The sequence below is a fragment of the Eschrichtius robustus genome, chromosome 4 (assembly GCF_028021215.1).
Source record: "Eschrichtius robustus isolate mEscRob2 chromosome 4, mEscRob2.pri, whole genome shotgun sequence".
Lineage (NCBI taxonomy): Eukaryota > Metazoa > Chordata > Mammalia > Artiodactyla > Eschrichtiidae > Eschrichtius > Eschrichtius robustus.
Window position 1 is genome coordinate 76,015,428 of NC_090827.1, and position 26,881 is coordinate 76,042,308.

Here is a 26,881-nt window from a genome sequence, read left to right on the forward strand (position 1 = left end):
TAAAATTATTACTTAAATGTGAGGTATTTCTTTGATATTACTTTTCTTTTTTTTTAATAGATTTTATTTATTTTATTTTTGGCCGTGTTGGGTCTTCATTGCTGCACGCAGGCTTTTCTCTGGTTTTGGCAAGCAGGGACTACTCTTCGTTGGGGTGCGTGGGCTTCTCATTGTGGTGGCTTCTCTTGTCACAGAACACGGGCTCTAGGAGTGTGGGCTTCAGTAGTTGTGGCACGTGGGCTTCAGTAGTTGTGGCTCGCGGGCTCTAAAGCACGGGCTCAGTGGTTGTGGGGCACAGGCTTAGCTGCTCCACAGCATGTGGGATCTTCCCGGACCAGGGCTCGAACACGTGTCCCCTGCATTGGCAGGTGGATTCTTAACCACTGAGCCACCAGGGAAGCCCCTTACTTTTCAATTATAACTACCACAGTAATAGTGGTCAATTATTACTCACTAGTACACTATTTAAGTTTAGTAAAATACAACACCCATTAACAATGGAATGCTTTCCTTTTTACCTCCCTGTAAAATATGCTGTTATTTATTAAATAGAGGTATTCATTTTGGCACTTTAAGGTCAGTTGACTTTCTTCATACAAATTTTACTACTACCTTCTCTTTTGAGTATTTAGATGAATATATTTAATTTTTCCTACTGTTCAAGAAATCAAAACATATTTTATATCAGCATTTTAATGAGCTTTGCTTTAATTATTAATTCAATGTGAAGTTAGTCTATACTTGAGTTATGAAAATAGAAAATAATTATTCAGATGCTTGAGTTAGGGGTGCAATGATAGCCAAGTATAACAAAATGCTGTTTAATTAAACTTATCTAGTGGGAACTTTCAATTAAGCTTTCACTTTGTTTGTTTTCGAGAACCAGAGGAGGGAAGAAGGGAATATTATCAGGTAAGGCAAAATAAAAGTTTTAATCTTCATCCTTTGTCCTGAGAAATTTCAGGCCTTCCTGAACTAGTGGCTTTGGAAAAAATCCTTTGATAGTTTAGGCAGACCATGAATAGTCTCATTGATGCCATATTCCAAAATGAACAATCTTAACTTACTTAAATTTCACAAATCTAATAATAACATTCTCCACCTTTCTCCTAACAGGGAGCTGAAAATCACTCCAAGGCTTAACAGAGACAGTTCATACAGTAGTTTGGGAATAAAAGCTGCAGAAAGGTGGACATTTGCAGCTATTACACTCAACAGCTAAAAGGGGTGAGAAGACATTTGAGCTTCTTAGCGAAGTTATTATAACTTTTGGTAGTTAATCACAGGCCTCTGTAGTATTCCTCAATGAGATTATTTAATTTTAATTTAACCACTTCTTTAAAGGATTTAGGAAGTTTTCAATTTACACGCAAACATGTAATAAAGACAAATACAGACACACATGCTTATGAACATGCACACACATATACACTCCATGGAACAAGTAAAAATAAAGTCAGACTAAAGTACCGGAAACCAAGCAGAAGAGGGGCACAGATGAGCTGTCAGTCTCCTGGGGTGGTGGTGGAGGAGGTGATGATGGTGGCAGCAGTTATTGCTTAGTTTCCCGCTATGACTAGTCATGATGCTAGGAATTTTACTGGCTGAGGGGCTCACCATGTTTGAACATTACATTCATTAGGCTCTAAGATCCTTGTATCCAAGTCAAAGGGAGGAAACAGGCAAAAGGTGTATATAATTTAGGAATTTAAAAACAGAATCGTAATTCATGGCAAGAAACCATCTGCTTACATGTAGTTTGAATATCACAGACTCTCACCTTTCTTACTGAATTTTCATAGATATCCCTGAATAGATGTTTCTTCATTTGTTGTTTGTCCTAAGGGCCATTTCCAGAAGCTTTAATTTAAAAAAATAATAACATTCACTGGAAAGTGTGGTCACTGGAGTTCCCATGCCACCTTGCTGGAAGTCCATCTCTTCAGAGTACTTTTTAATGGATACATTTCATCATGTTCTGAAACATACAAACGTTGAAGGTATCTCAGAAATGTACTTGGGTTTTATAAATTTCATGATTTATTCTAGACCCAGACAAATTCCAGTTGGACTTTTTGTCCTGCAGTAATCAATTTACATACTAGGTTCAATTTGGGGCAATTTAGGTGATTTATTCCAATAGTACAAAAAATACACTTGCTGTGCAATCCAAGGATGGACAAATCTACCACGGCCTATCTAAGAGAGCACTGACCATGAAAAGTGACTGTCTCTCTTCCTCTTTGTTGGATTCAAATTCAATAGCTCTAGACTTGTTTATTTTCATTAGAGCTAGGAAAAGAATTTAGCTTCATTTTAATCAATACACCTAGCTTTTTTTCTACCTAAAAAAAAAAAAAACTAAAACAAAAACCAACCAAAACTATTATTGTATGGTATTGCCTCTTATCTCTTTAACATAAAGGCCTTAGAGATAGAACTCATTCATCTGTAAAACTGGTTTTCAAACAAGTTCATTTTCATGTAAATCTAGATAGGCCATAAAAGTTAGTTTACTTTGTAAAATACTAATCCATGGAGAGAATAAAGCAAATGAAATAAAAACTCTGGGCAGATGCAATTCGACAAAGCATTATAATGCTTACCAGATGTTTAGCTTCTTCTGTCATTCATGATAAATGACACTGAGCATGAGTGAAGGAACAGAAGTTGGTGGAGATGTGATCATTTAAGGTAACCTATTCCCTCAATTTCATCTACAGATTATATAAAGCATTTTGACTTAGCCACAAAGGCTTCACCATTTCAGTGTTACGGAAAAGTAACACAAGGAATGATTTCAGTTCTCAGGATTTATTAGAGAAGGCACTGAGGTGAGATCAGCTACTGGGGAACACAGATCTCACTGGGAAAAGAAAAGCAAAACCGGCAAATAAAAGGAAGAATGTATCTTCAGGTCAGTCAGAGCAACGAGACAGCCAAGGTGCACGTGAGGAGATAGTAAGGATAATAAGGCAGGCTATCATTTTCTCTTTTATTGCATGCCGGAGTCCCCAAACCTGCTTAAGACATGATTACAGGTAACAGCAGCAGTGGTGTTCCCTAGAGGTCTCGTGTGTTTTGAGGGAGTGGGGGCTATAAACTGACAGTACCAGACAAGGGAACTAAGTCATCTAATATGTCTTCTAGAAACATAATGAGTTTGACTGATGTGGCTTTCCGTGTTTAACGCGTAAGAGGTTGTGCCAACTCATGGATCCTCGGAGAACACTGTGCTTTCAAAGCAGCTGGCTTGACTTTAAAGACTTCCGGATCGTAATATACAATATGCACAGGAGTCCTAAAATGGAAAAAAGGATTTGACCTAAAATAAGATGAACAGAAAAGGGAACTAACATTTCTCAGGCATCCACTATGTGTTAGGTGCTATATTATCTCATTTTGATTTTCTTAAGCACCACATAAAACAGGTATCATGACCTCCACTATACATATAAGGAAATGAAGGCTTAGGGAATTTGTAAGAATGACCTGTGGTCAAGTCTAGATTTGTATATGTGTCAGATTCCAAAGCCTTTCCTCTTTCCATAGAAAGTAAATTCTGGAAATTTCTCAATAATTTGACGATGTTAAAACAAGCCAGACAATCCACTGGTGAACTTAAAGAAATCAATTTTTTGAAGTTTTCATCCTTAACACCTTAACCACCAAATAATCTTGCTACCAGGATAGACTCTTGAGCACTTGATCTTACTCCTCACTTTCCTTTGTCAGTGTACAGAGAATGAGTGTCATTTCATTTGATGTTGAACTTTTTTTTTAAGGAAAAATACATTATAAAAATTTAAAAAATCGAGACTTCCCTGGTGGTGCAGTGGTTAACAATCCATCTGCCAATACAGGGGACATGGGTTCGAGCCCTGGTCCCAGAAGATCCACATGCTGCGGAGCAACTAAGCCCATGCACCACAACTACTGAGCCTGCGCTCTAGAGTCTGTGAGCCACAACTACTGAAGCCCGTGCGCCTAGAGCCCGTGCTCCGCAACAAGAGAAGCCACCGCAATAAGAAGCCCGCGCACCGCAACAAAGAGTAGCCCCTCCTCGCCGCAGCTAGAGAAAGCCCACGCACAGCAACAAAGACCCAACGCAGCCAAAAATAAATAAATAAATAAATTTATTTTAAAAAAAAATAAAATTAAAATTTAAATTTAAAAAAATTTAGAAATATTTTATTATATAAGACTGAACACATTTCCTATTCCCTGAGCTCAAGACTACTACAACTTTTTCAGTTAGGTTTTCTTGATGGTGTTTTAAAAAGGGGATCAGGTATTATCCCTTGAAGGTAACAAAATGAATTGAGGTTCAGGCAAGTTGAGAGGTCTTCTAAAAAATGAACAGGAAAAAAAAAAAAAATGAACAGGAATTAGAGGCAATTTCTTCTTCATTGAATATATTTTCTGATTCATTTGAAATAGTTCATACATGTACATGATGCAAAAACATTGAAAAATACAAAAGCCTATTTAGTGAAAAATAAGTCTTCCTACCATCCTGGCTCCCTAGGCCCCCAAAGTAACTATTGTTACTAGCTTCTTACATACTCCTGTGAGATAGTATAGGCATATGTAAGCAAATATATGGCATATATGTATTTTTTTCTTACACAAATTACAACATATTATGTTTCTGTTCTGCAACTTGTTAGATCAATATATGTTAGATAAATAATCCCATATCCATAATTACAGAGTTGTCTCCTAGGTCTAAAGTTCAATACTAGTCCACTAACCCTTTAACTGTAGCCTTATATTTATGGTAAGAAGAGCATAGATTTGTCACAATAAATGTAACAAATAAGATGATTTTTAAAATTTTTAGTATTTCTATGATTCATTTCACTGACCTTAATAGGTCAACTTTTCCCTGTCCCTAGCACCCCCTGCCTTTCCTGTCCCATCTTAGCCTTAGACTGACATACCTTGTATTTGGATTAGCTAGTTCTTGAATTCTGGGAGATATCTTGGAATGGATAGCAGCACAAGATACTGGCCAGTAGGCATCACGAGGAGGTAAATAATCTTGATGAAGAGGCCTGGCCTTAGCTAGAGCTAGTATTCGAGGGCTAGGTTTGGCGAGCAAGGCAGCACAGGATATCTATAGCGGAAAACAAAACGACACAAAAACATACCTCAAATTTCACCACGTCTCCCTCTCTTTTCAGCTATAGCCCTAATCGAGTCACCATCCTTTCTCTCCTGGATTACTGTAACAGACTCTCCTAACTGATCTCCCTGCTTCCATTCTCACTCCTCCACAACCCAGCCTTCACACAGCAGTTACTGAGGGAGAGAAGGAGCATTTTAACAAGTGTATTCCATGAGCTAGACAGTGTTCTCAGTGATCTGCCTAAATCATTCCCATGCAATCACCGTAACAACTTCATGAGGGAAGTACTTTCCAAGGCCCAAGCCAGATCATGTCACTCCCAGTTTAAAATCTTCCAGTGGCTTTCCATTTTGCTAAGAATAACACTTAGGCTCCTTACTGTGGCCTAGAAGGTCCTACATGATCTGCCTACTATACCCTCCTCCAACCTCACCTTCCTCCCATCCCCACCTCAATCACTATGACCCTAGCCACACAAGGCCCCTCTGGCCCAGCTCTTTCCATCTCAGGACCTTTGCACTTACTAGTTCTGCTTGAAACCCTCTTTCCTCAATCTTGTCATGGCTGCCTCTTCGTCATTCAAGTCCCTAGACTCAAACATCACATCCTCAAGTAGTTCTTCCCTGACCATCCAAGATATATCAGCCTTTCTAATTACCCTCTTCCACAGTACTTATTTAATCTTTTTCATAGCACTTAACAACACCTGACTTAGCTCATTTATTTCATTGTTGGTATGTTTACTGTCTGTTTCTCCCCACCAGAATATAAGCCGCTTGAGAGAAGTACTTGTTTGCCAAAAACTAGACTAGGCTCTGGTGCATAATTGGTGCTGAATAAATATATTCTGACTGACTGACTCATCAACTCCCTTTGGTCTTACTTTGGAAACCACATCTGCCAGGAGGCCTTTCTATTATGTTGCTTTACTGGTAAAATAGGAAAGATGACATACAGCTACTATTCTCTCTCTCAAGTGCTTATTCAAAAGAATGAGGACCACAACAAACACCACTCAGTAGCCCTGAAAATGTTCTATATTGCACTGATACAGATTAGTTTGGGTTCTATGAGTATGATTATGTGCAATGGTATCACTTTTTTAAAGGATTTTTTTAAAACCCCCAAACAATCCACTGAATGTGCCAGGCTCTGTGCTGAGCACCTGCCTTATCCATTATCACAAGTCATAACAGCCCTGAAACTGGGAACTGTTATCTTCACAATCCCCTTGCTCACCTTGCTCCACCCGACTTCAAAGCTACCCAACTTAAGGACTTTGTCATGTGCTCTTCCCTCTACTAGAACATTCTCTTCTCAGATCTTCAATTAGCTGACTCCTTCTCATTATTCAGGTTTCAGCTCAAATATCCCTTCCTTAAGAGAGGCTTTCCCTGACTACCATACGCAAAGAAGCTTATTCTCCACCCCCAGCCATAGTCACTCATTTCCCATTTTATTTTCTTCATAGCACTTACCACTACCTGACATTGTCTTATCTGTTTCCTTATTTATTTTCTGTCTCCCTCCATCTTGTTCACTGGGCACGGTGCCTGGCACACAGTAGAGATTCAAATCCTTATGGAATGAATAACGCTCAGGAAGGTTGTTACAACATCACAGAACTAGTAGTGGTGAGGCAGGAATTTGAACCCAGCTCTTACTGACTCCAAAGTCCATGCTCTTCACCCTCTACCCGCAGCCTCTCTCCATATCTTGCAGCTAGGTCTTCCTTCCTGCCACAGACCACTCTTTCAAGGTTTTCTTTTCCAACGACTTTGGTCTATACCCTATAGAAGCAAAACAACATCCTAGTAACAAACAGAAAGTGAGCTGAAGGATGCCAAGGTAGTGATGGCTTACAGGACGGATGGGCATTTCACTTCTTTCTCTTTCAAAGCACAGACCCTCTATCTTAATCCTTGGATGGGCAAGGTCTACAGTCCTTGGAGTTGCAACAGCAGTCAGGGCAGACGCCGCAATTTTGGTTTCAGTCTAGGGGAGAAAAAGAAAACAGTACCTGTAAGCATCAAACAATAAACACTATCGCAATCAAAGTTACAAAGTAGTATCTGACCACTGGACCAGACTTCTCAGTAAATCCAGCAGAAAGATGAGAATATTGCAGTAACCTATGATCACAGCTGAAAGGATCAGTTTCCATCCTTCTCAAACTAGGTTGTATAAATTCCAACCCAGATTTTTTGGAACTTACTGTTAAACTAACGATGGGGAGAAAATGACAAATACACAAATGGACTAAGAGGTAAATGGCAATGCTGATTACTAGAACAATAAACTCAGCCAAGAGGGAAGTTCTCAGCCCTATCACATGAGAACACTATAAGGGGGAGAGCTCTGCTTTGTTCTTTTTTTTTTTTTTTTAAATTATATTATTATTATTATTTTTAATAGTAATCGTTTTTATTTATTTATTTATTTTTATATATTTATTTTTGGCTGTGTTGGGTCTTCGTTTCTGTGTGAGGGCTTTCTCTAGTTGCGGCGAGTGGGGGCCACTCTTCATTGCGATGCGCGGGCCTCTCACTATCGCGGCCTCTCTTGTTGCAGAGCACAGGCTCCAGACGCGCAGGCTCAGTAGTTGTGGCTCACGGGCCTAGTTGCTCCGCGCCATGTGGGATCTTCCCAGACCAGGGCTCAAACCCGTGTCCCCTGCATTAGCAGGCAGATTCCCAACCACTGCACCACCAGGGAAGCCCTCTGCTTTGTTCTTAATTATCTTGCCCTTTGGAAATTGGAATTCACATTATTACAAATCCCCATGCTTAAAATGAATTTAAGGGCTTCCCTGGTGGCGCAGTGGTTGAGAATCTGCCTGCCAATGCAGGGGACACGGGTTCGAGCCCTGGTCTGGGAAGATCCCACATGCCGCGGAGCAACAAAGCCCGTGAGCCACAATTGCTGAGCCTGCGCATCTGGAGCCTGTGCTCCGCAACGGGAGAGGCCACGACAGTGAGAGGCCCGCGCACCGCGATGAAGAGTGGCCCCCACTTGCCGCAACTAGAGAAAGCCCTCACACAGAAACGAAGACCCAACACAGCCATAAATAAATAAATAAATAAATAAAATTTAAAAAAAAAAATGAATTTAAGTAGCTCTCTTTTAGTTGGAATGGATAACACAAAGTAACCAAAGACAAGAGGAAGAAAGGCAGAACAGAACCATATCTCCATAGACAATGTTGTACTGGTCCCCCAAGACACTCCTCACTACCTTAATTGTGGAAATGTGTTCAAATTACATGGTCTTCTATTTAAATTACTTATATCCAAACTCAAAACTTACCAAAAACTTTGAGGAGGGAACATAATCAATAACTGGAAATGAAATAGGGTTTTAACTGTGGGTAGAAAAGTAACACACAAGGTATATTCCAAACCCCTTCTTATGTTGTTTAAAATGATGATGATGATGATACTAACACAGACAGTATTTTACACCTATTAACTCATTTATTCCTCATCTGGGTATCATTTTTATTTCTATTTCACTAATGGAGAAACCAAGGTATTGTGAAGTTTGGCAATTTATTTAAGTTTATATAGTTTGTAAGTGGCAGAGCTGGGATTCAAACAAAGGTCCTATCTATCTACACAATACCATGAAGTACTAATCAAGCATTTCCAATGAATTAAGCTTTGTCTCTTATCAGGCTCTTGGAAAATCAAAAAAATATATGACAACCAGTGCCTTCAATTAAGGCTTACAATCAAAAAGGAAATAAAACAATCATTCATTAATTCGTTATACAAATATCTCTTAATTATATTATGTAAGACACAACAAAGAATAATAAACCAATACCTTTCCTTAAAGTAGTTTTCAACTTAGAAGGAATCATAAACCTATAAGCAAATCACTGATTATTTGATATCCATAAAAGAGAATGAAGTTTTGAGGAATATCAGAGGAAAGGTGGGAGAATCCAAGAAGAATTCTCTTTTCATGGATAAAGAGATATTAAATTGGGCCTTGAAGGAAGGATCAGATTCTGACAAGTAGAGGGAAGAGAAAAGATAGGGAGAATGAAGGAAGGAAGATTGAAGGGAAAGTCTGGACACAGAAGCAAGGAGGCACGGAGCAGATTGTGTCTGGTCAGGCAGGGAGATCAGGCTTGCAAATACATCTGAAACTAGGTTAGATGTGGAGGGCACTGCTCACAGCCAGCGAAGAACCATGAAATCTTTTCACTGGAGAGGAAGCACGGTCAGGGCTGGAGATTAATCTGTCAGGCATGTGGGAGAAAGACTGAAGCGGGACATGGGAAGCCAGAAGGACAATAAGAAAGTTATGGCCAAAAGAAGAAAAACAAGGGTATACATAACCTACCCTATTCTAAAATATATATATATATATTTTTTAAATAAATTTATTTATTTATTTTTGGCTGCATTGGGTCTTTGTTGCTGCGTACGGGCTTTCTCTAGTTGTGGCGAGTGGGGGCTACTCTGCGTTGCGGTGAGCAGGCTTCTCATTGCGGCGGCTTGTCTTGTTGTGGAACACAGGCTCTAGGTGCACGGGCTCAGCAGTTGTGGCTCCTGGGCTCTAGAGTGCAGGCTCAGTAGTTGTGGCGCATGGGCTTCGTTGCTCTGCGGCATGTGGGATCTTCCCGGACCAGCGGTCGAACCCGTGTCCCCTGCATTGGCAGGCAGATTCTTAACCACTGCGCCAGCAGGGAAGCCCTAAAATATTTTTTAATTTACAATAATTTAAGCAAAATGATATTTGCATAAAAACAGATCAGTGTAACCAAATAGAGAATTCAGAAATATTATCTAGTACAGTGGTTCTCAATTTTTTTGGTCTAGAGCCCATTTACACTTTTTTTTTAATTGAATAAATTTGATGTGTAACATTCTTTACTCTCTTAAAAAGTGACTGAGGGCTTCCAAAGACTGAGACGTTTAAAAACATTTATTATTTCACTAAAAAGAACCCATTACATGGAAATACAAATATTTTTTATGACGAAGAACTATATTTTCCAAAACAAAAAAAAATTGTGACAAGACTGATATGTTTTACATTTTTGCAAATCTCTCTGGTTTAAGAAGACACTGGTTTTTGGTTGAAGTATATGAAGAAAATCCAGTTCCCCATACTAGTTGGAAAAGAGTGTATTTCAACAGCTTTTTCAGATAATTGTGGATATTCTTCTTTGATACTAAAATAAAACTTGACAAAGGGTAGTTTCTTAAATATAAGAGTTGCAATGTACAATCTGAAACTGTCAAGGAACTTTTCATACTCCATTACCATAAAATCCATTTGTCTGTCTTACACATTGAATGAACCTTTTACTTGTGCATAATTTTGAACTTGCAGATTACTTAAAAGGTTCTGGGAAACCTTTATGCATACCTGGGTCACATTTTTGAAAACCATTGCCCTAGTATAAATAACATTGTGGTATATAATAACTGTGGCAGTGAACAAATAAAGGCTGGGGCAATCATGGGGGAGGGGCAGATTCTTTCCCCATATTTTACATAGAAATATACTTCAAATAAGTTGAGGAATTATCTACTTTAAAAATAAAAAGAAACCACAAAAATACTACAGGAAAATAGAGGTGACCAGTGGTGTGCTGGTAAATGTTTAACAGTTAGCTCCTCAGAGAAAAAAGACTGATTTGTAGTGCTTGCCAATTTCTATGGTGTAAAAATTCCCACCATAGTCAATTTCAAACTATGAAGGTGATCGATCTCACTAAATGCAAAGTTAGAAAGAGATGTGCACCATCAGCTCTTGTGAGCCAGTACAAGCACACTACTGGGGGTGATTTTCTGAATTCTTTTTGGGTAGAATTTTCTAATCATAAAGCAATGGAAGAAACCTCAAAATAATAAGATTATGGGTTTTACCACACATAAAATTTTATCCTCAAGGTAACCAAAACAAAATTAAAAGGCAAATTAGAAGTTCTGCTTCCAGTAATAGCAGAGTAGCTTGTACTGAACTAATCTTCTTGCCTATAACAGTTAGAGACTCTGAATAAAACATTAAAAACAAAACAAAACAAAACTCTTTGAAGGCACTGGAAAGCAATCAGAAGTAGGCAGAAACTAGACAGGATAAGACTCTTGAAAGAAGGAAAGCAGTTCATCCTCGCCCCTTCCTGATCATTTGGGAGAGCAAAGCAAGGTAGGTGTCTCAGCCTGGTGGGAAGGGAGAAGGCACAGTGGCCCACAGCAGGATGTTAGGGCCAGAGCATCAAAAGAAGGGTCGACCAAGTAAGAGGGCTTGAGATATCAGAGACACCAGTAAGAGATCAGAGCCTTGGGAAGGGGCCTACCAGTATGAAGTGTCAGAGACTGAGTGGCATAGTGCAGGGTGTAAGAGCCCACATGCAGATAGAGAAGACAGCAGAGATGGGAGAATGATTATACACAGAGAGGACATGTATTAAGGGTAATGGGAGCCAGGTTTTTAACTTTCAGAGACAAGCATTATAAATAAGGAAAGGGAGGAAAAGAGTAAACTCCGTAGTGTTGGATCAGAATTGGAGGTAAAGGTGAAAAATCATATATAAATCGATATGGAAATAAATATAGATGAAAATGTGTGTATGTATGTGAATATACACCAAAGATTCATAATCTTACCCTAATTACAAGAAACATTCAGACAAATTCAATTCATCTGCTATTCTATAAAATAACTGGATGGTAATATTCAAAAGTGCTCAAGGTCAACAAGGCAAAAAAAGATTGAAGAACCATTCCAGACCGAAGGAGACTAAAGATACTTGACAACACATAACTTTGAACTGGATTATTCCTCTATAAAGGATATTACTGGGAAAAATAAGTGAAACTTGAATGGGGTCCAAAGATGGATACAATGAGTGAAGAGATTAAAGGTCCAAGAGAAATATGGAAATTATATATATTTTTAAAAAAACAAATGGAAATCCAAGAACTGAAAAACACAGTATCTAAATTAAAAATCCATTGGATGAGATTAAAGGAGATTGTTCATTGTGGTAAAAAGAACTGATGACATTGAGTACAGGTGAATATAAATTATTTAAAATAAAGCATATAGAGAAAAATATTGAAAAAATAAATAAAACAACCTCAGTGATCTATGGTATAGAATATGATGATATAGCACAGGTATAACTAGAGGCCTCAGAGTAGAGAAAGAATGACACAGAAAAAAAGTCTGAATAAATGATAGCAGAAACTATTGAAAAATTTGATTAAAAGCAACATCCCACAAATCCTTGAATTTCAGGGAACCACAGGTAGGACAAATACCAAGAAAACTATATGTAGGCATATTTAGCCATACTGCTAAAAACCAAAGATAAAGAGAAAATCTTAAAATAGCTAAAGGAAAAGGACACATTAAATATAGAGTAAAAATTATAATTTTAGTTTGTATCTCACCAGAAACCATGGAGGCCAGAAGATCATGAAACGATACTCTAAAGTGTTATCAACCTAAAATATGTTTGTATATCGTACAAACATATCCTTTACAAATAAAAATAAAATAAGAACATTTTCAGAGTAACAAAAACTGAATGATCCACTCTATAAGAAATGGTAAAAGAAATTCTTAAAAACAATTGAGAAAAAAAATAAACAAATACAAAAGTTGACTCTTTGGAAAGATTAATAAAGCTAATTTGTTAATCCCTAGCAGGCCTGATCAAGAAATAAAAAGAGAAAACAAATTAACAAACAGGAATTAAAGCGTCACCACTATATATCTTAAAGCTCTTAAAGAGAAGAATATATATATTACCATTAAAAACTTTATGCAAATAAATTCAACATAGAAGAATGGACAAATTCTTTTAAAATACAAAACAGACACAAGAAGAAATAAAAAATCTGATTTGACCCATACCCTAAAGGAATACCTGAAGAAATTTAATTCATAATTAAAAACCTCCCCATAAAGAAAACACTAAGTCCAGATTGCTTTAAGGGTAAATTATCTCAAATATTTAAGGAAGAAATAATATGAATCTTACACAAATATACAGAGAATAAAAAAGCAGGAAATACTTCTCAACTCATTTTACAAGACCAACATAACCCTAATTGCAAAACTCAACAGATATATTTTTAACTATAGATCACTATCCATCATGAACATAGATGCAAAGTTCCTCACTAAAATATTAGGAAATCAAATTCATAATGTCTAAGTGGGATTTTCCCAGGAAAGCAAGGCTGGTTTCTTACTTTTAAAATCAATAAATGTAATTAATCACATTAGTAAAGTAAAGGACAAAAATCATATGGCCATTTTAATAGATCCAGAAAATCATTCTATAAAATTCCTGGTTTTAAAAAAAAAACTCTAAGCAACTATGTACAGAAGTCTGCACATTAACAAAATAAAGAGAAAAGATCATTTGGGATTCTCAGTCAAGAATAATACTTATTCTGGTATCTTGATTACGGTGGTTAATGAATGGGTATATATATTTGTTAAAAGCTTATTAAACTATACAACATAAGATCTACACATTTAAAATTTTATACATATATTATAATTTTAGTATATTATATATATATTATTATTATATAAATTATAACCCCAAACTTTCAAGTTACAAGCTGGGAAAAATATTCACATCATATATAACAGATGAAGAATTAATATCCCTAAGATGTAAAGAATTTTATGAATCAATAAAAAATGTACAGACCAGTAGAAAAATAAAGCCATGAACAGACAAATTTAGAAAAGGAAAATACAGATGGCAAATAAATGTGGAGGACGATTTGACTTTATTAATAATTGGAGAAATGAAATTTCTCCTAATCCATGAGGTCATTATACCAACATGTCTCTCCCCCATCATTCTCAATCTTGATTATTTTCTGAGAATAAAAATTCTAGAAGTAAAATGACTGAATCAAGGGTATGAACATTTCTGAGGTGATTCACATAAAATCCGAAAATGTGTTACAACAAAGTGATTTTTATTTACATATTCACTTGCATTATTTGGGCTGCCTTTTTTTACTGCACATAATATATTAATTATTTATTTTACAACATATTAATTTTATAATAAAATATATCTCATTAAAATAGTTATGGATTAAGTGAGCTATGAAACCAACCCCTTTCTTTTTAAGTTTTGTGGTCCTAACAGTTATTATAAAAAGAGAATTGGTATGACATTCATAGAGGTAAAAGGACTTCCTACAGCGTATCCATACAAAGTCTCTGGTGGCAAGTAACCTCAGGTACCTGTAATAGTAACTTGACTTCTTTTGTGGGCGTGTGTTATTTTTAAACTCTGAGAAGATTTAGAATTAACTGTCAAAAACCTAAGAAAATCAAAATCATAGAATTAATACTTTGTCTTAATAATAAATATGTGCAAGAATTGATGAAATTTGAACAGGGACCATAGATTAGTTATAGTATTATACCAATGTTAAATTTCCTGATCTTGATAACAGTATGGTAGTTATATAAGATAATGTCCTCTTGTTAGGAAACACACTCTGAAGTACTGAGGAAAAGGGGTATATGATGTCTGTAATTAACTTTCAAAAATGATTCAGGGACAAAATTAAATATACACACACACACCACGGAGGAGAGAGAATGATAAAGCCAATGGACTTTAACTTTTGCAGATTTTCAGTAAATATGAAATTATTGTTAAAACAAAAAATAAGTGTATATTATTAAAATAAAAAGCAGGTACATGTTTTAAGAGAATTTGGTCTGTAAGAGTGATAACATTACAATTGCAATTTGAAATATATAACAGAGTAACTGATTTAGAATTACGACATTAAGTTGAAATCTTAAATTTATGTCGTTCTGAGACTGGCTGGGACCTGAGACCCTTGACTGTAGTGCTTCCACCTCGACAAATGCCTCCTGGAGCAACAGAATACAAAGAAACTATAAGGGACTAAAAAGAACTGCGTGCATGTGCAGTTGGAGCAAATTATGAACAATAAGAAGATACAAAAAGGCCAAAACCCAACTGCCACTTTTGAGGTACCAGGAGCAAAAGTAGGGTACTATGCATGATCCCTGCACCCAGCACCACCAAGGGGGTGGGCCCACCACGTACGCCACCCCCCGGCCCGATCCACCTATTGGTCCCTATCTTCACCCTGTTTAAGGGACCAGCTCGCCCCCTCTCAGGGAGTAAGCAAGGGCACGTGTTACTTGTTTTCCCTCCCTCCTGCTATAGCACGAGTCCCAGTAAAGCCTTGCCTGAATTTCTCATCCAGCCTCATCAATTTCTATTGATTAAAGAGTCCAAGAACCTTAGTCAGTATCAATTCTTACAATGTTAAAAAACTTCAGGTTCACTATAAGTTTAACGTATTAGATTTTTTAATAATTATTTAATATTTGAGAAGGTTTTGTTAATGTAGATGGCTGAAATAAAATACTTTAAAAAGAAATCAAATTTAACGTATTTATAAATATAGTTTAAATTATTTGAAGGTATTTAATTAAGTTTGGAAACCAAATCAAACATTATTTAGGACTCTTAAAAGTCATTGTCAAAAACTGCTAGAATTATTGGGACTTCCCTGGTGGCGCAGTGGTTAAGAATCCACCTGCCAATGCAGGGGACACAGGTTCAAGCCCTGGTCTGGGAAGATCCCACATGCCGCGGATCAACTAAGCCCATGTGCCACAACTGCTGCGCCTGCGTTCTAGAGCCCGCACGCCACAACTACTGAAGCCCGTGAGTCTAGAGCCCGTGCTCCGTAGGAAGAGAAGCCACTGCAACGAGAAGCCAGCGCACCGCAATGAAGAGTAGCCCCCACTCGCTGCAACTAGAGAAAGCCCACACAGCAACGAAGACCCAACACAGCCAAAAACAAAAAAAACAAAAAACTGCTAGAATTATAAATAGAATAATAAAAACTCCAAACTAAACTTAAAAGCCTAAGAAATAGATTTTCTAATTTGAATTTTTTTAAACTATTAATCATTTAAATCAAGAGCATACTTCCGAACAGCCTTTTCTGCAGACAAAAACCATGCTCAAGGATACCAAAAGACTCACATCACTGGGTATGGAAGTCTTTTTTCTTAAGTGCCTATAAATTCTTTGCCAATTCTCTCATGGAGAGGTGGGGTTTGTGTCCCTGCCCCCTTGAATTTGGCCAGACTTGTACCTGCATCAATCAACAGAGTATGACTGCAGTGACATAATGTGACTTCCAAGGCCAAATCATAAAAAAACATGTAGCTTCTACCTGATTCTTCTGGAAGGCTCACCCTTGGGACACTACATCTTAGGATATGTCCATCCACCTCACCACAAATAACTCAATTTCGTTTCTGTAGTTTCCTCTATAAATTTTATAGTGTCTGGTCTTACATTTAAGTCTTTAATCCATTTGAGTTTATTTTTGTGTATGGTGTTAGGGAGTGTTCTAATTTCATTCTTTTACATGTAGCTGTCCAGTTTTCCCAGCACCACTTATTGAAGAGACTGTGTTTGCTCCATTACATGTTCTTGCCTCCTTTGTCGTAAATTAGGTGCCCACATGGGGGTGGGTTTATCTCTGGGCATTCTATCCTGTACCATTGATCTATATTTCTATTTTTGTGCCAGTACCATATTGTCTTGATTACTGTAGCTTTGTGGTATAGTTTGAAGTTGGGGAACCTGATTCCTCCAGCTCCATTTCTTTCCCAAGATTGCTTTGGGGTCTTCTGTGTTTCCATATGAATTGTAAGATTTTTTGTTCTAATTCTATGAAGAAGGCCATTGGTAGTCTGATAGGGATTGCACTGAATCTGTAGATTGCTTCGGGTAGTACAGTCATTTTCACAATATTCATTCTTCCAATCCAAGAACATGGTATATTTCTCCATCTGTTTATGTCATCTTTGATTTCTTTCATCAGCGTTTTATAGTTTTCTGAGTAAAAGTCTTTCACGTCCTTAGGCAGATTTATTCCTAGGTATTTTATTCTTTTTGTTGCAATGGTAAATGGGAGTGTTTCCTTAATTTCTCTTTCTCATTTTTCGTTGTTGGTGTATAGGAATGCCAGAGATTTCTGTGCATTAATTTTGTATCCTGCAACCTTATCAAATTCACTTATTAGTTCTAGTAGTTTTCTGGTGGCATCTTTAGGATTGTCTATGTATAGTATCATGTCATCAGCAAATAGTGAGTTTTACTTCTTTTCCAATTTGTATTCCTTTTATTTCTTTTTCTTTTCTGATTGCTGTGGCTAGGACTTCTAAAACTATGCCGAATAACAGTGGTGAGAGTGGACATCCTTGTCTTGTTCCTGATCCTAGTGGAAATGCTTTCAGTTTTTCACCATTGAGTATGATGCTTGCTGTGGGTTTGTCATATACGGCCTTTATTATGTTGAAGTAGATTCCCTCTATGCCCACTTTCTGGAGAGTTTTTATCATAAATGGGTGTTGAATTTTGTCAAAAGCTTTTTCTGCATCTATTAAGATGATCATATGGTTTTTATCCTTCAATTTGTTAATATGGTGTATCACATTGATTGATTTGTGTATATTGAAGAATCCTTGCATTTCTGGGATAAACCCCACTTGATCACTGTGTATGATCCTTTTAATGTGTTGTTGGGTTCTGTTTGCTAGTATTTTGTTGAGGATTTTTGCATCTATGTTCATCAGAGATATTGGCCTGTAGTTTTCTTTTTTTGTGACATCTTTTTCTGGTTTTGGTATCAGGGTGATGGTGGCTTTGTAGCATGAATTTGGGAGTGTTTCTCCCTCTGCAATTTTTTGGAAGAGTTTGAGAAGATCTGTGTTAGCTCTTCTCTAAATGTTTGATAGAATTCGCCTGTGAAGCCATCTCATCCTGGACTTTTGTTTGTTGGAAGATTTTTAATTACAGTTTCAATTTCATTACTTGTGATAGGTCTGTTTATATTTTCTAATTCTTCCTGGTTCAGTCTTGGAAAATTGTTTCTTTCCAAGAACTTGTCCATTTCTTCATGGTTGTCCATTTTATTGGCATATAGTTGTTTGTAGTAGTCTCTTATAATCCTTTGTATTTCTGCAGTGTCAGTTGTGATTTCTCCTTTTTCATTTCTAATTTTATTGATTTGCGTCCTCTCCCTTTTTTTCTGATGAGTCTGGCTAAGGGTTTATCAATTTTGTTTATCTCCTCCAAGAACCAGCTTTTAGTTTTATTGATCTTTGCTATTGCTTTCTTCATTTCTATTTCATTTATTTCTGCTCTGATCTTTAGGATCTCTTTCCTTCTACTGACTTTGGGTTTTCTTTGTTCTTCTTTCTCTAGTTGCTTTAAGTGCAGGGTTAGATTGTTTATTTGAGATTTTTCTTGTTTCTCGAGGTGAGACTGAATTGCCATAAACTTCCCTCTTAGAACTGCTTTTGCTGTGTCCCATAGGTTTTGGGTCATCGTGTTTTCGTTGCCATTTGTATGTATTTTTTTATTTCTTCTTTGATTTCTCCAGTGATCTCCTGGTTATTTAGTAGCACACTGTTTAGCCTCCATGTATATGTGTTTTTTACAGTTTTTTCCCTGAAATTGATTTCCAATCTCATAGTGTTGTGGTCAGAAAAGATGCTTGATATGATTTCAATTTTCTTAAATTTTCCGAGGCTTGATTTATGATCCAAGATGTGATCTATCCTGGAGAATGTTCCATGTGCACTTGAGAAGAAAGTGTATTCTGCCACTTTTGGGTGGAATGTTCTATAAATATCAATTAGATCTATCTGGTCTATTGTGTCATTTAAAGCTTGTGTTTCCTTATTTTCTGTTTGGATGATCTGTCCGTTGGTGTAAGTGGGGTGTTAAAGTCCCCTACTATTATTGTGTTACTGTCAATTTCTCCTTTCATGGTTGTTAGCATTTGCCTTATGTACTGAGGTGTTCCTATGTTGGGTGCATAAACGTTTATAACTGTTATATCTTCTTGGATTGATCCTTTGATCATTATGTAGTGTCCCTCCTTATCTCTTGTAACAGTCTTTATTTTAAAGTTTATTTTATCTGATATGAATATTGCTACTCCATCTTTCTTTTGATTTCCATTTGCATGGAATATCTTTTTCCATCCCTTCACTTTCAGTCTGTATGTGTCCCTAGGTCTGAAGTGGGTCTCTTATCAGCATATATATGGGTCTTGTTTTTGTATCCATTCAGCCAGTCTCTGTCTTTTGGTTGGGGCCTTTAATCCATTTACATTCAAGGTTATTATTAATATGTATGTTCCTATTATGATTTTCTTAATTGTTTTGGGTTTGTTTTTGTGGGTCTTTTTCTTCTCTTGTGTTTCCTGCTTAGAGAAGTTTCTTTAGCATTTGTTGTAAAGCTGGTTTGGTGGGGCTGAATTCTCTTAGCTTTTGTTTGTCTGAAAAGCTTTTGACTTCTCCATTGAATCTGAATGAGATCCTTGCTGGGTAGAGTAATCTTGGTTTAAGTTTTTCTCTTTCATCAGCTTAAGTATATCCTGCCACTCCCTCCTGGCCTGCACAGTTTCCACTGAAAAATCAGCTGATAACCTTATGGGGATTCCTTTGTATGTTATTTTTTCTTTTTCCCTTGCTGCTTTTTATATTTTTTCTTTGAGTTTAATTTTTGTTAGTTTGATTAATATGTGTCTTGGTGTGTTTTTCCTAGGGTTTATCCTGTATGGGACTCTCTGTGCTTCCTGGACTTGGGTGACTATTTCCTTTCCCACGTTAGGGAAGTTTTCCACTGTAATCTCTTCAAATATTTTCTCAGACCCTTTCTTTTTCTCTTCTTCTTCTGGGACCCCTATAATTCGAATGTTGGTGCATTTAGTGTTGTCCCAGACGTCTCTGAGACAGTCTTCAATTCTTTTCATTCTTTTCTCTTTATTCTGTTCCTCAGTAGTTATTTCCACCATTTTGTCTTCCAGTTCACTTATTCGTTCTTCTGCCTCAGTTATTCTGTTATTGATTCCTTCTAGTGTATTTTTCATTTCAGTGATTGTGTTGTTCATCTCTGTTTGTTTGTTCTTTAGTTCTTCTAGGTTTTTGTTAAACGTTTCTTGTATTTTCTCAATCCATGCTTCCATTCTATTTCCAAGATTCTGGATCATCTTTACTATCATCTTTACTATCATTACTCTGAATTCTTTCTCAGGTAGATCGCCTATTTCCTCTTCATTTATTTGGTCTTGGAGGTTTTTACCTTGCACCTTCACCTGTGACATATTTTTTTGCCATCTCATTGTTTTTTTTTATGAGTGGGATTGTGTTCCTGTGTTACTGGTTGTTTGGTCTGAGGCTTCCAACACTGGAGTTTGTAGGCTACTGGGTAGAGCTGGGTCTTGGTGCTGAGATGAGGAACTCTGTGAGACCTCACTCCGATGAATATTGCCTGGGGTCTGAGGTTCTGTGTTAGTCCAGTGGTTCAGACTCGGAGCTCCCACCACAGGAGCTTCCACCTGACCCCGTGCTCACAAATCAAGATCCCGCAAGCCGCATGGGGTGGCAAAAAAAAAAGAACAATAACAAAGTAAAAAATAAAATTAGACTAGGAAACTAAGAGATATGTTAGAAAGAATGTAAAAATAAAAATATAGATGAACCAACAACCGGAAGGTATGTTAGTACCACAACAGTGAAAAAGAGGAGGAAGTTTTTTTTTTTTTTCCTTCAGAGTCAGAGAATCTGGTTGCATTAATCAAAAATAATGAATAAAATGACCCGTCTGACAATTCTCATAGCTGCCTAGGTTTCAGGAGAATAATGAACTGACTTTATTAATCAACAGTTGCTGATTGTTACAAAGTGTCATCCATAAATTTTCCTTCATTTTAATACTTGCTGAACACTAAAAAGAAAAGAAAAACAAAAAGGAGGTGGGGAAAGGCCTTGGCTGTGGAGGGCAGGGCCTAAGCAAGGGCGAGGTTTGGGTGGTGGGTGGGGCCTATGCTTAGGAACCACAGGGCTGGAAAAGGCCCTGGGGGCTGTGGGGGTGGGGCTTAGGCTCAAGGAACAGAAGGGGCCCAGGCATGCCCTGGTCTCAGAGGGCAGGGGACCTCACCTGGAAGCCCAGCAGGCTTCCTGGACTCAAGTGGGCGGGGCAAACTCCCTCCTCTCCTCTCCCACTCCTCCGGTCTGGGGTCTGGGAGGGCCCCTCCCGCCTGCCTCTCCTGATCTCCCTGGCCTCCCTCCTATGCCCCCAGGACCAATGGGCGGGGGCCTTGGAGGGCAGGGAACTGGCCTGGGAGCTCAGCAGGCTCCTGGTGCCCGAGTGGGTGGGGCAATTGCCCTCTGCTCCTCTCCCGCTCCTCCCACAGTGCCCCTCCCCCCTGCCTCTCCTGATCTCCCCGGCCTCCCTCCTATGCCCACAAGGACCCACTAGACCTGGAGGGGGCTCTGGAGGGCAGGGGACCGGCCTGGGAGCTCAGCAGACTCCCCAGGCCCCAGTGAGCAGGGCAATCGTTCTCTGCTCCTCTCCCACTCCTCCTGGACGGCCCCTCCCCCCTGCCACTCCTGATCTCCCTGGCATCCCTCCTATGCCCCCAGGGCCCACGCGGCCTGGATGGGGCTTTGGAGGGGGGGAACCGGCTTGGGAGCTCAGCAGGCTCTGTGGCCCCAGTGGGCCAGGTGATTGCCCTCCGCTCCTCTCCCACTCTTCCCGGAGAGTCCCTCCCGCCTGCCTCTCCTGATCTCCCCGGCCTCAGGGGTGCTGATCTTGTCTGGCCTCCACTTCTCCCCGCTCGGTCCCCCTACATCCTACTGGTTCACTCTGGGGTTCCTCCCGTCTCCTTGGCGGTTAGAGTCCCCCACCAGCGGCCAGCAGGCGCCCTAGTTGTGGGGAGAGCTAACTCCGCAGCTTCCCACACCGCCATCTTGACTCCTCCCCCCTGGCTGTTGTTTTACATCAATAAGCTTGGGGCTGGTTTGGTATAAAGCAACAGATAACCAGATGAGAACTTTAAGGATGGGTTCTCTGTTCAGGCATACTGTGTTTTATTGTACTTTGCAGATACTGAGTTTTTCACAAATTGAAGTTTTATGGCAACCCTGCATCAAGCAAGTCTATCGGCACCATTTCCCCAACAGCATTTGCTCACTTTGTGTCTCTGTGTCAGAAATATTCTCACAATATTTCAAACTGTTCCATTTTTATTATATTATGCTGATATGTAATCAGTGATCTTTGACATTACTATTGCAAAAAGATTACAACTCACTGAAGGCTCAGATGATAGTTAAGATTTTTTAGCAGTATTTTTTTAACTAAGGTGTGTACATTGTTTTTTTAGACATAATACTATGGCACATTTAATAGACTACAGTAGTGTAAACATAACCTTTATATGCACTGGGAAAGCAAAAAGTTTGTGTGACTTGCTTTATTGCAGTATTTGCTTTATTGGGGTGGTCTAGAACTGAAACCAAAATATCTCTGAGGTATGCCTGTACTGGTTCTAGACTACCTGGAATTTGTTTTCTGAGCAGATTAGATTTAAAGCTATTTAATGATCCTATTGCCAGTGGTTTAAAAAAAAAAAAAAAAAAAGACACTGGTAATCCGTGGCATGCACTGACAAAACAGAAAGCAAGATTTGGTAACCAAGCAGCTGCTGACAGAGATCATTTTAGTGAAATAAAGAGGTATAGTGAGGTTGGCTCATTGCTTCTAAGTGCACTGGAGAACTTGAGGAAAGAAATTACCAGCTCAGGCCTTTAAATTCCCACCTTAAGGTGTAGTTAAGGGACCAGAAAGTTTCTGTGACTTACCCAAAAGAAACCCTTATCTTTAATGGTCACAGGACTGAAAATTCTCAAAACCAAGCTCAAAATCTAATTCTGTGAGTGGGTAAATTACAGCGCAAATTGAATTCCTAAACTTATATGGTCTCCTATATTAAAGTTAGGGCAATGATTGAGAAGGAATTGGACCTTAAAAATTGGAATCGGAACATAAGGGCACATTCCAATGAAGGGGGGACTTTGAACCCCTGAACATACCTGAGCCTTCCTTACCAATAGAATCAGCCCTTCCTCCCTTGTCTGCAGAGGCAAGACTCTCCTGTAATGGCCTCCCCTGAAGTAAATATCTTCCAGGGGACTGCTGAACTACCCCTAGTCTCTCTCATTTCTTCTAGATCTATGACCAGACCCAAGTCCCAGCTGCTGTAACAGTCTTCCATAGACTTCTCATCAGCTCCCACAATTGCTTAAGGTTAACTCTATAACACGCATTGTGGTTCGGCTTCTCTCATCAAATCCTGACTGATACATTAGGCACAGGGGAGATAGAAAAATTCATTTGATGAGAGGGGAAAATAAACATGAAGAAAAGGAAAATACACACCTAGAAATAAGAGGGGAGCACGTTACAGTTACAAACATGCTACACGTTACAAAGTCCATCAAGAACTGTTTCTTTCACATGGACCTACTTACGCTTTTTGGAGGAACATAGTTTGGATCTGTGGCTTTGGCTATTGAGAGTTGTAATATCCGGGGAGAAGGATCAGAGATTTGAAGAGAATCTCTTAAGTAATCACCGAAGGGCCTATATGCAAATGGAACATGAAATATTATAATCATTGGAGGAACAATAACTTCATTCTTCATTGCTATAATCAACCTCCAATCAATTATATATATTGTTTCTATCTTAGGAACATCTTTTCCCATAATCATTAGTGTTCTTTCTACTAGATTGGTGTTTCTCAAAGTTGTTTTACTATGATCCACGGTAAGAAGTACATTTTATATTGTGATACAATATATGTAAATCTGTGTATCTGAAACAAAATGATCATGAAACGATGTTTTCCCTAGGCAATGCATTCTGATTTTTAAAATTTCATTTGATTTCATAAAAACAACAACAACTGGAATTGATTTCATGATCCACTGATGGGTTGAGACTTGCAGTGTAAAAAACACTTCACTTCCTACCAAAACCTCCTATTAAAACCCTGAGATAAAAATTCCAGTCACTACCAAGAACCCTCTGTGATGGCCAGTCTCCTCTGCAGTGCAGTTTGAGATAGTGCTGGACATAACTCCCAGCAACCTGGCCGATTATCATAGGTGGTTTCCCCACATACTCCTTTCCCAGAACAGAAACCTATCAACCAACAAACCTACAAACCTAATATGGAAAAAGTTTTTCTCAAATAAATATGATTACCCTCTAGGGGTAGTCTGTTAGTTTTAAAAATTGATATATAGTTAACATACCATAGAAGTTACCCTTTTAAAGTGTACAATTATATGCTTTCTAGAATATTCACAAAATTGTGCAACCATCACCACTACCTAAATTCAGAACGTTTTCAACACCCTAAAGAGAAATCCCATACCTATTAAAATCCCATCCCATTACCCCCTCCCCAGCCCCTCCCCACCTCTAGGAACTAGTAATCTACTTTCTGTCTCTATGGATTTGCCTATTCTGGAAATTTCAAATACATGGAATCACACAAATATGTCACTTTTTGTGTCTAGCTTCCTTCATTTGGCATATTTTCAAGAATCATGTATGAGTATGTCTTTCCTTTTATGGTTGAATAATATCCCATTATATGGATTTGTCACATTTTGTTTATCCATGCATGTATTGATGAACATTTGAGTTGCTTCCACTTTTTGGCTATTTTGGAATGCTGCTGTGAATATTCATGTACAAGCTTTCGTGTGAACACGTTTTCAACTGTCTTGGGTACATGCCTAGGAGTGGAGTTGCTGATCATATGATAATTCTATGTTTAACATTTTGAGGACCTGGAAAACTATTTTCCACATAAGCTTCACCAGTTTACATTCCCACCAGCAGTGTATGAGGGTTTCAATTTCTCCACATCCTCTCCAAGTTATTTTCTCTTTATTAATTATTATTATTGCCATTCTAGAGGTGTGAAGTAGAATCTCAGGGTTTTAACATGCGATTCCAAGATGACTAATGATATTTAGCATCTTCTCATGTGCTTCTTGTTCCTTGTATATTTTCTGTGGAGAAATGTCTATTCAAGTCCTTTGCCTATTTTTTAAATTGGGTTATTTGTCTTTTTTGAACAGTACTAAGAATTCTTTGTATATATTCTGAATACTAGTCTCTTATCAGATATATGATCTGCAAATATTTTCTCCCAATTTACGAGTTGTCTTTTCATTCCCCTGAGAGTGTCCTTTGATGCACAAGTTTTCACTTTTGATGAAGTCCAATTTATTGTATTTTTGTCACATGTGTTTTTGGTGTCATATCTAAGAAACCACTGCTTAGGTCACAGAGATATATGCCTATGTTTTCTTCTAAGAGTTTTATAATTTTAGCTCTCATATTTAGGTCTGTGATCCATTTTGAATTAACTTTTGTGTATGGTGTGAAGTAGGGGTTCAACTTCATTCTTTTGCATGTGGATATCCAGTTATCCTAGCACCATTTGTTTAAAAGACTATTCTTCCTCAATTAAACTGTCTTGGCATCCTTGTCAAAAATCAACTGACATATACCATAAGGGTTTATTTCTGGACTCTCAATTCTATTCCATTGATCTATATGTCTATTCTTATGCCAGTAACACACTGTTTTGATTACTGTAGCTTTTTAGTAAGTTTTCAAATCAGAAGCTGTAAGTCTTCCAACTTTGTTATTCTTTTTCAAGATTGTTTTTGCTATTCTAGGTCTCTTGCATTTCTATATGAATTTTAGAATCACCTTGTCAATTTCTACCCAAAAAGGAGAGCTGGACTTTTATTAGGGATTGTATTGAATCTGTAGATCAATTTGGTGAGAAGTGTCATCATAACAAAATTAAGACTTCTAATCCATGAACAGAGAATGTCTTTCTATGTATTTAAATCTTCAATTTCTTTCAACAATGTTTGTAGTTTTCTGTGTATGTACATTGCACTTCTTTTGTTAAGTTTATTCCTCAGTATTTTGTTCTTTTATTTTTAATTATATTAAAATACATATAACATAAAATTTACCATCTTCACCATTTTTCAGTGTATAGTACAGTAGCATTAAATGCATTCACATCGTTGTGCAACCAACCTCCAGAACAATTTTCGTCATGCAAATCTCTATACCCATTAAACAACTCCTCATTCTCCCCACCCCCTAGTCCCTGACAACCACCATCTTACTTTCTGTGTATGAATCTGACTACAGTTGGTACTGTGTATAAGTGGAGTTATACAGTATTTGGTTTCTTGTGACTGGCTTATTTCATTTAGCATAATGTCCTCAAGGTTCATCCATGTTGTAGCATTTGTCAGAATTTTCTTCCTTTTTAAGGCTAATATTCCATTGCATGTATTGTTTTGTGCTTTTTGACGTTGCTGCAAATGGAATTGTTTCTTAATTTCATTTTCAGATTGTTCATTGCTAGTGGATAGATATACAATTGATTTTTGTATATTGATCTTGGATTCTGTGCCTTCCTGAACTAATTTATTAGCTCTAATCGTTTTCATGTGGATTCCCTGAGATTTTCTATATATAAGATCATGTCATCTATGAGTAGAGAGTTATCAACACTTCTTCCTTTAAAACCTGAATACCTTTATTTCTTTCTCTTGCCTAATTGCCCTGACTCAAATCTCTAGTATGATGTTGAATAGAAGTGGTGAGAGCTGATGTTCTTGTCTTATTCCTGATCTTAGGGTGAAAGCTTTTAGTCTTTCACCACTAATTATGATGTTAGCTGTGGGCTCTTTGTAGATGCCCTTTATCAAGCTGAGGAAGTTCACTTCTATACCTAGTTTGTTGAGTATGATATGTGTTAAATTTTGTTAAGT

At 37.8% G+C, this 26,881-nt stretch overlaps 1 protein-coding gene across 1 annotated transcript in view; it reads right to left on the minus strand.

The window, feature by feature from the left end:
- Positions 1–3,186: 3,186 nt before the first annotated feature.
- Positions 3,187–26,881, minus strand: part of SPMAP2L (sperm microtubule associated protein 2 like) — a 61,935-nt gene continuing 38,240 nt past the window's right edge. Inside the window, exons 6-9 of the mRNA XM_068542893.1 lie at positions 23,528–23,639; positions 6,995–7,126; positions 4,944–5,119; positions 3,187–3,301 (exon numbers count right to left, since the gene is read on the minus strand). Coding sequence (XP_068398994.1) covers positions 3,187–3,301; positions 4,944–5,119; positions 6,995–7,126; positions 23,528–23,639 — 535 coding nt within the window. The remainder of the gene's footprint in view (positions 3,302–4,943; positions 5,120–6,994; positions 7,127–23,527; positions 23,640–26,881) is intronic.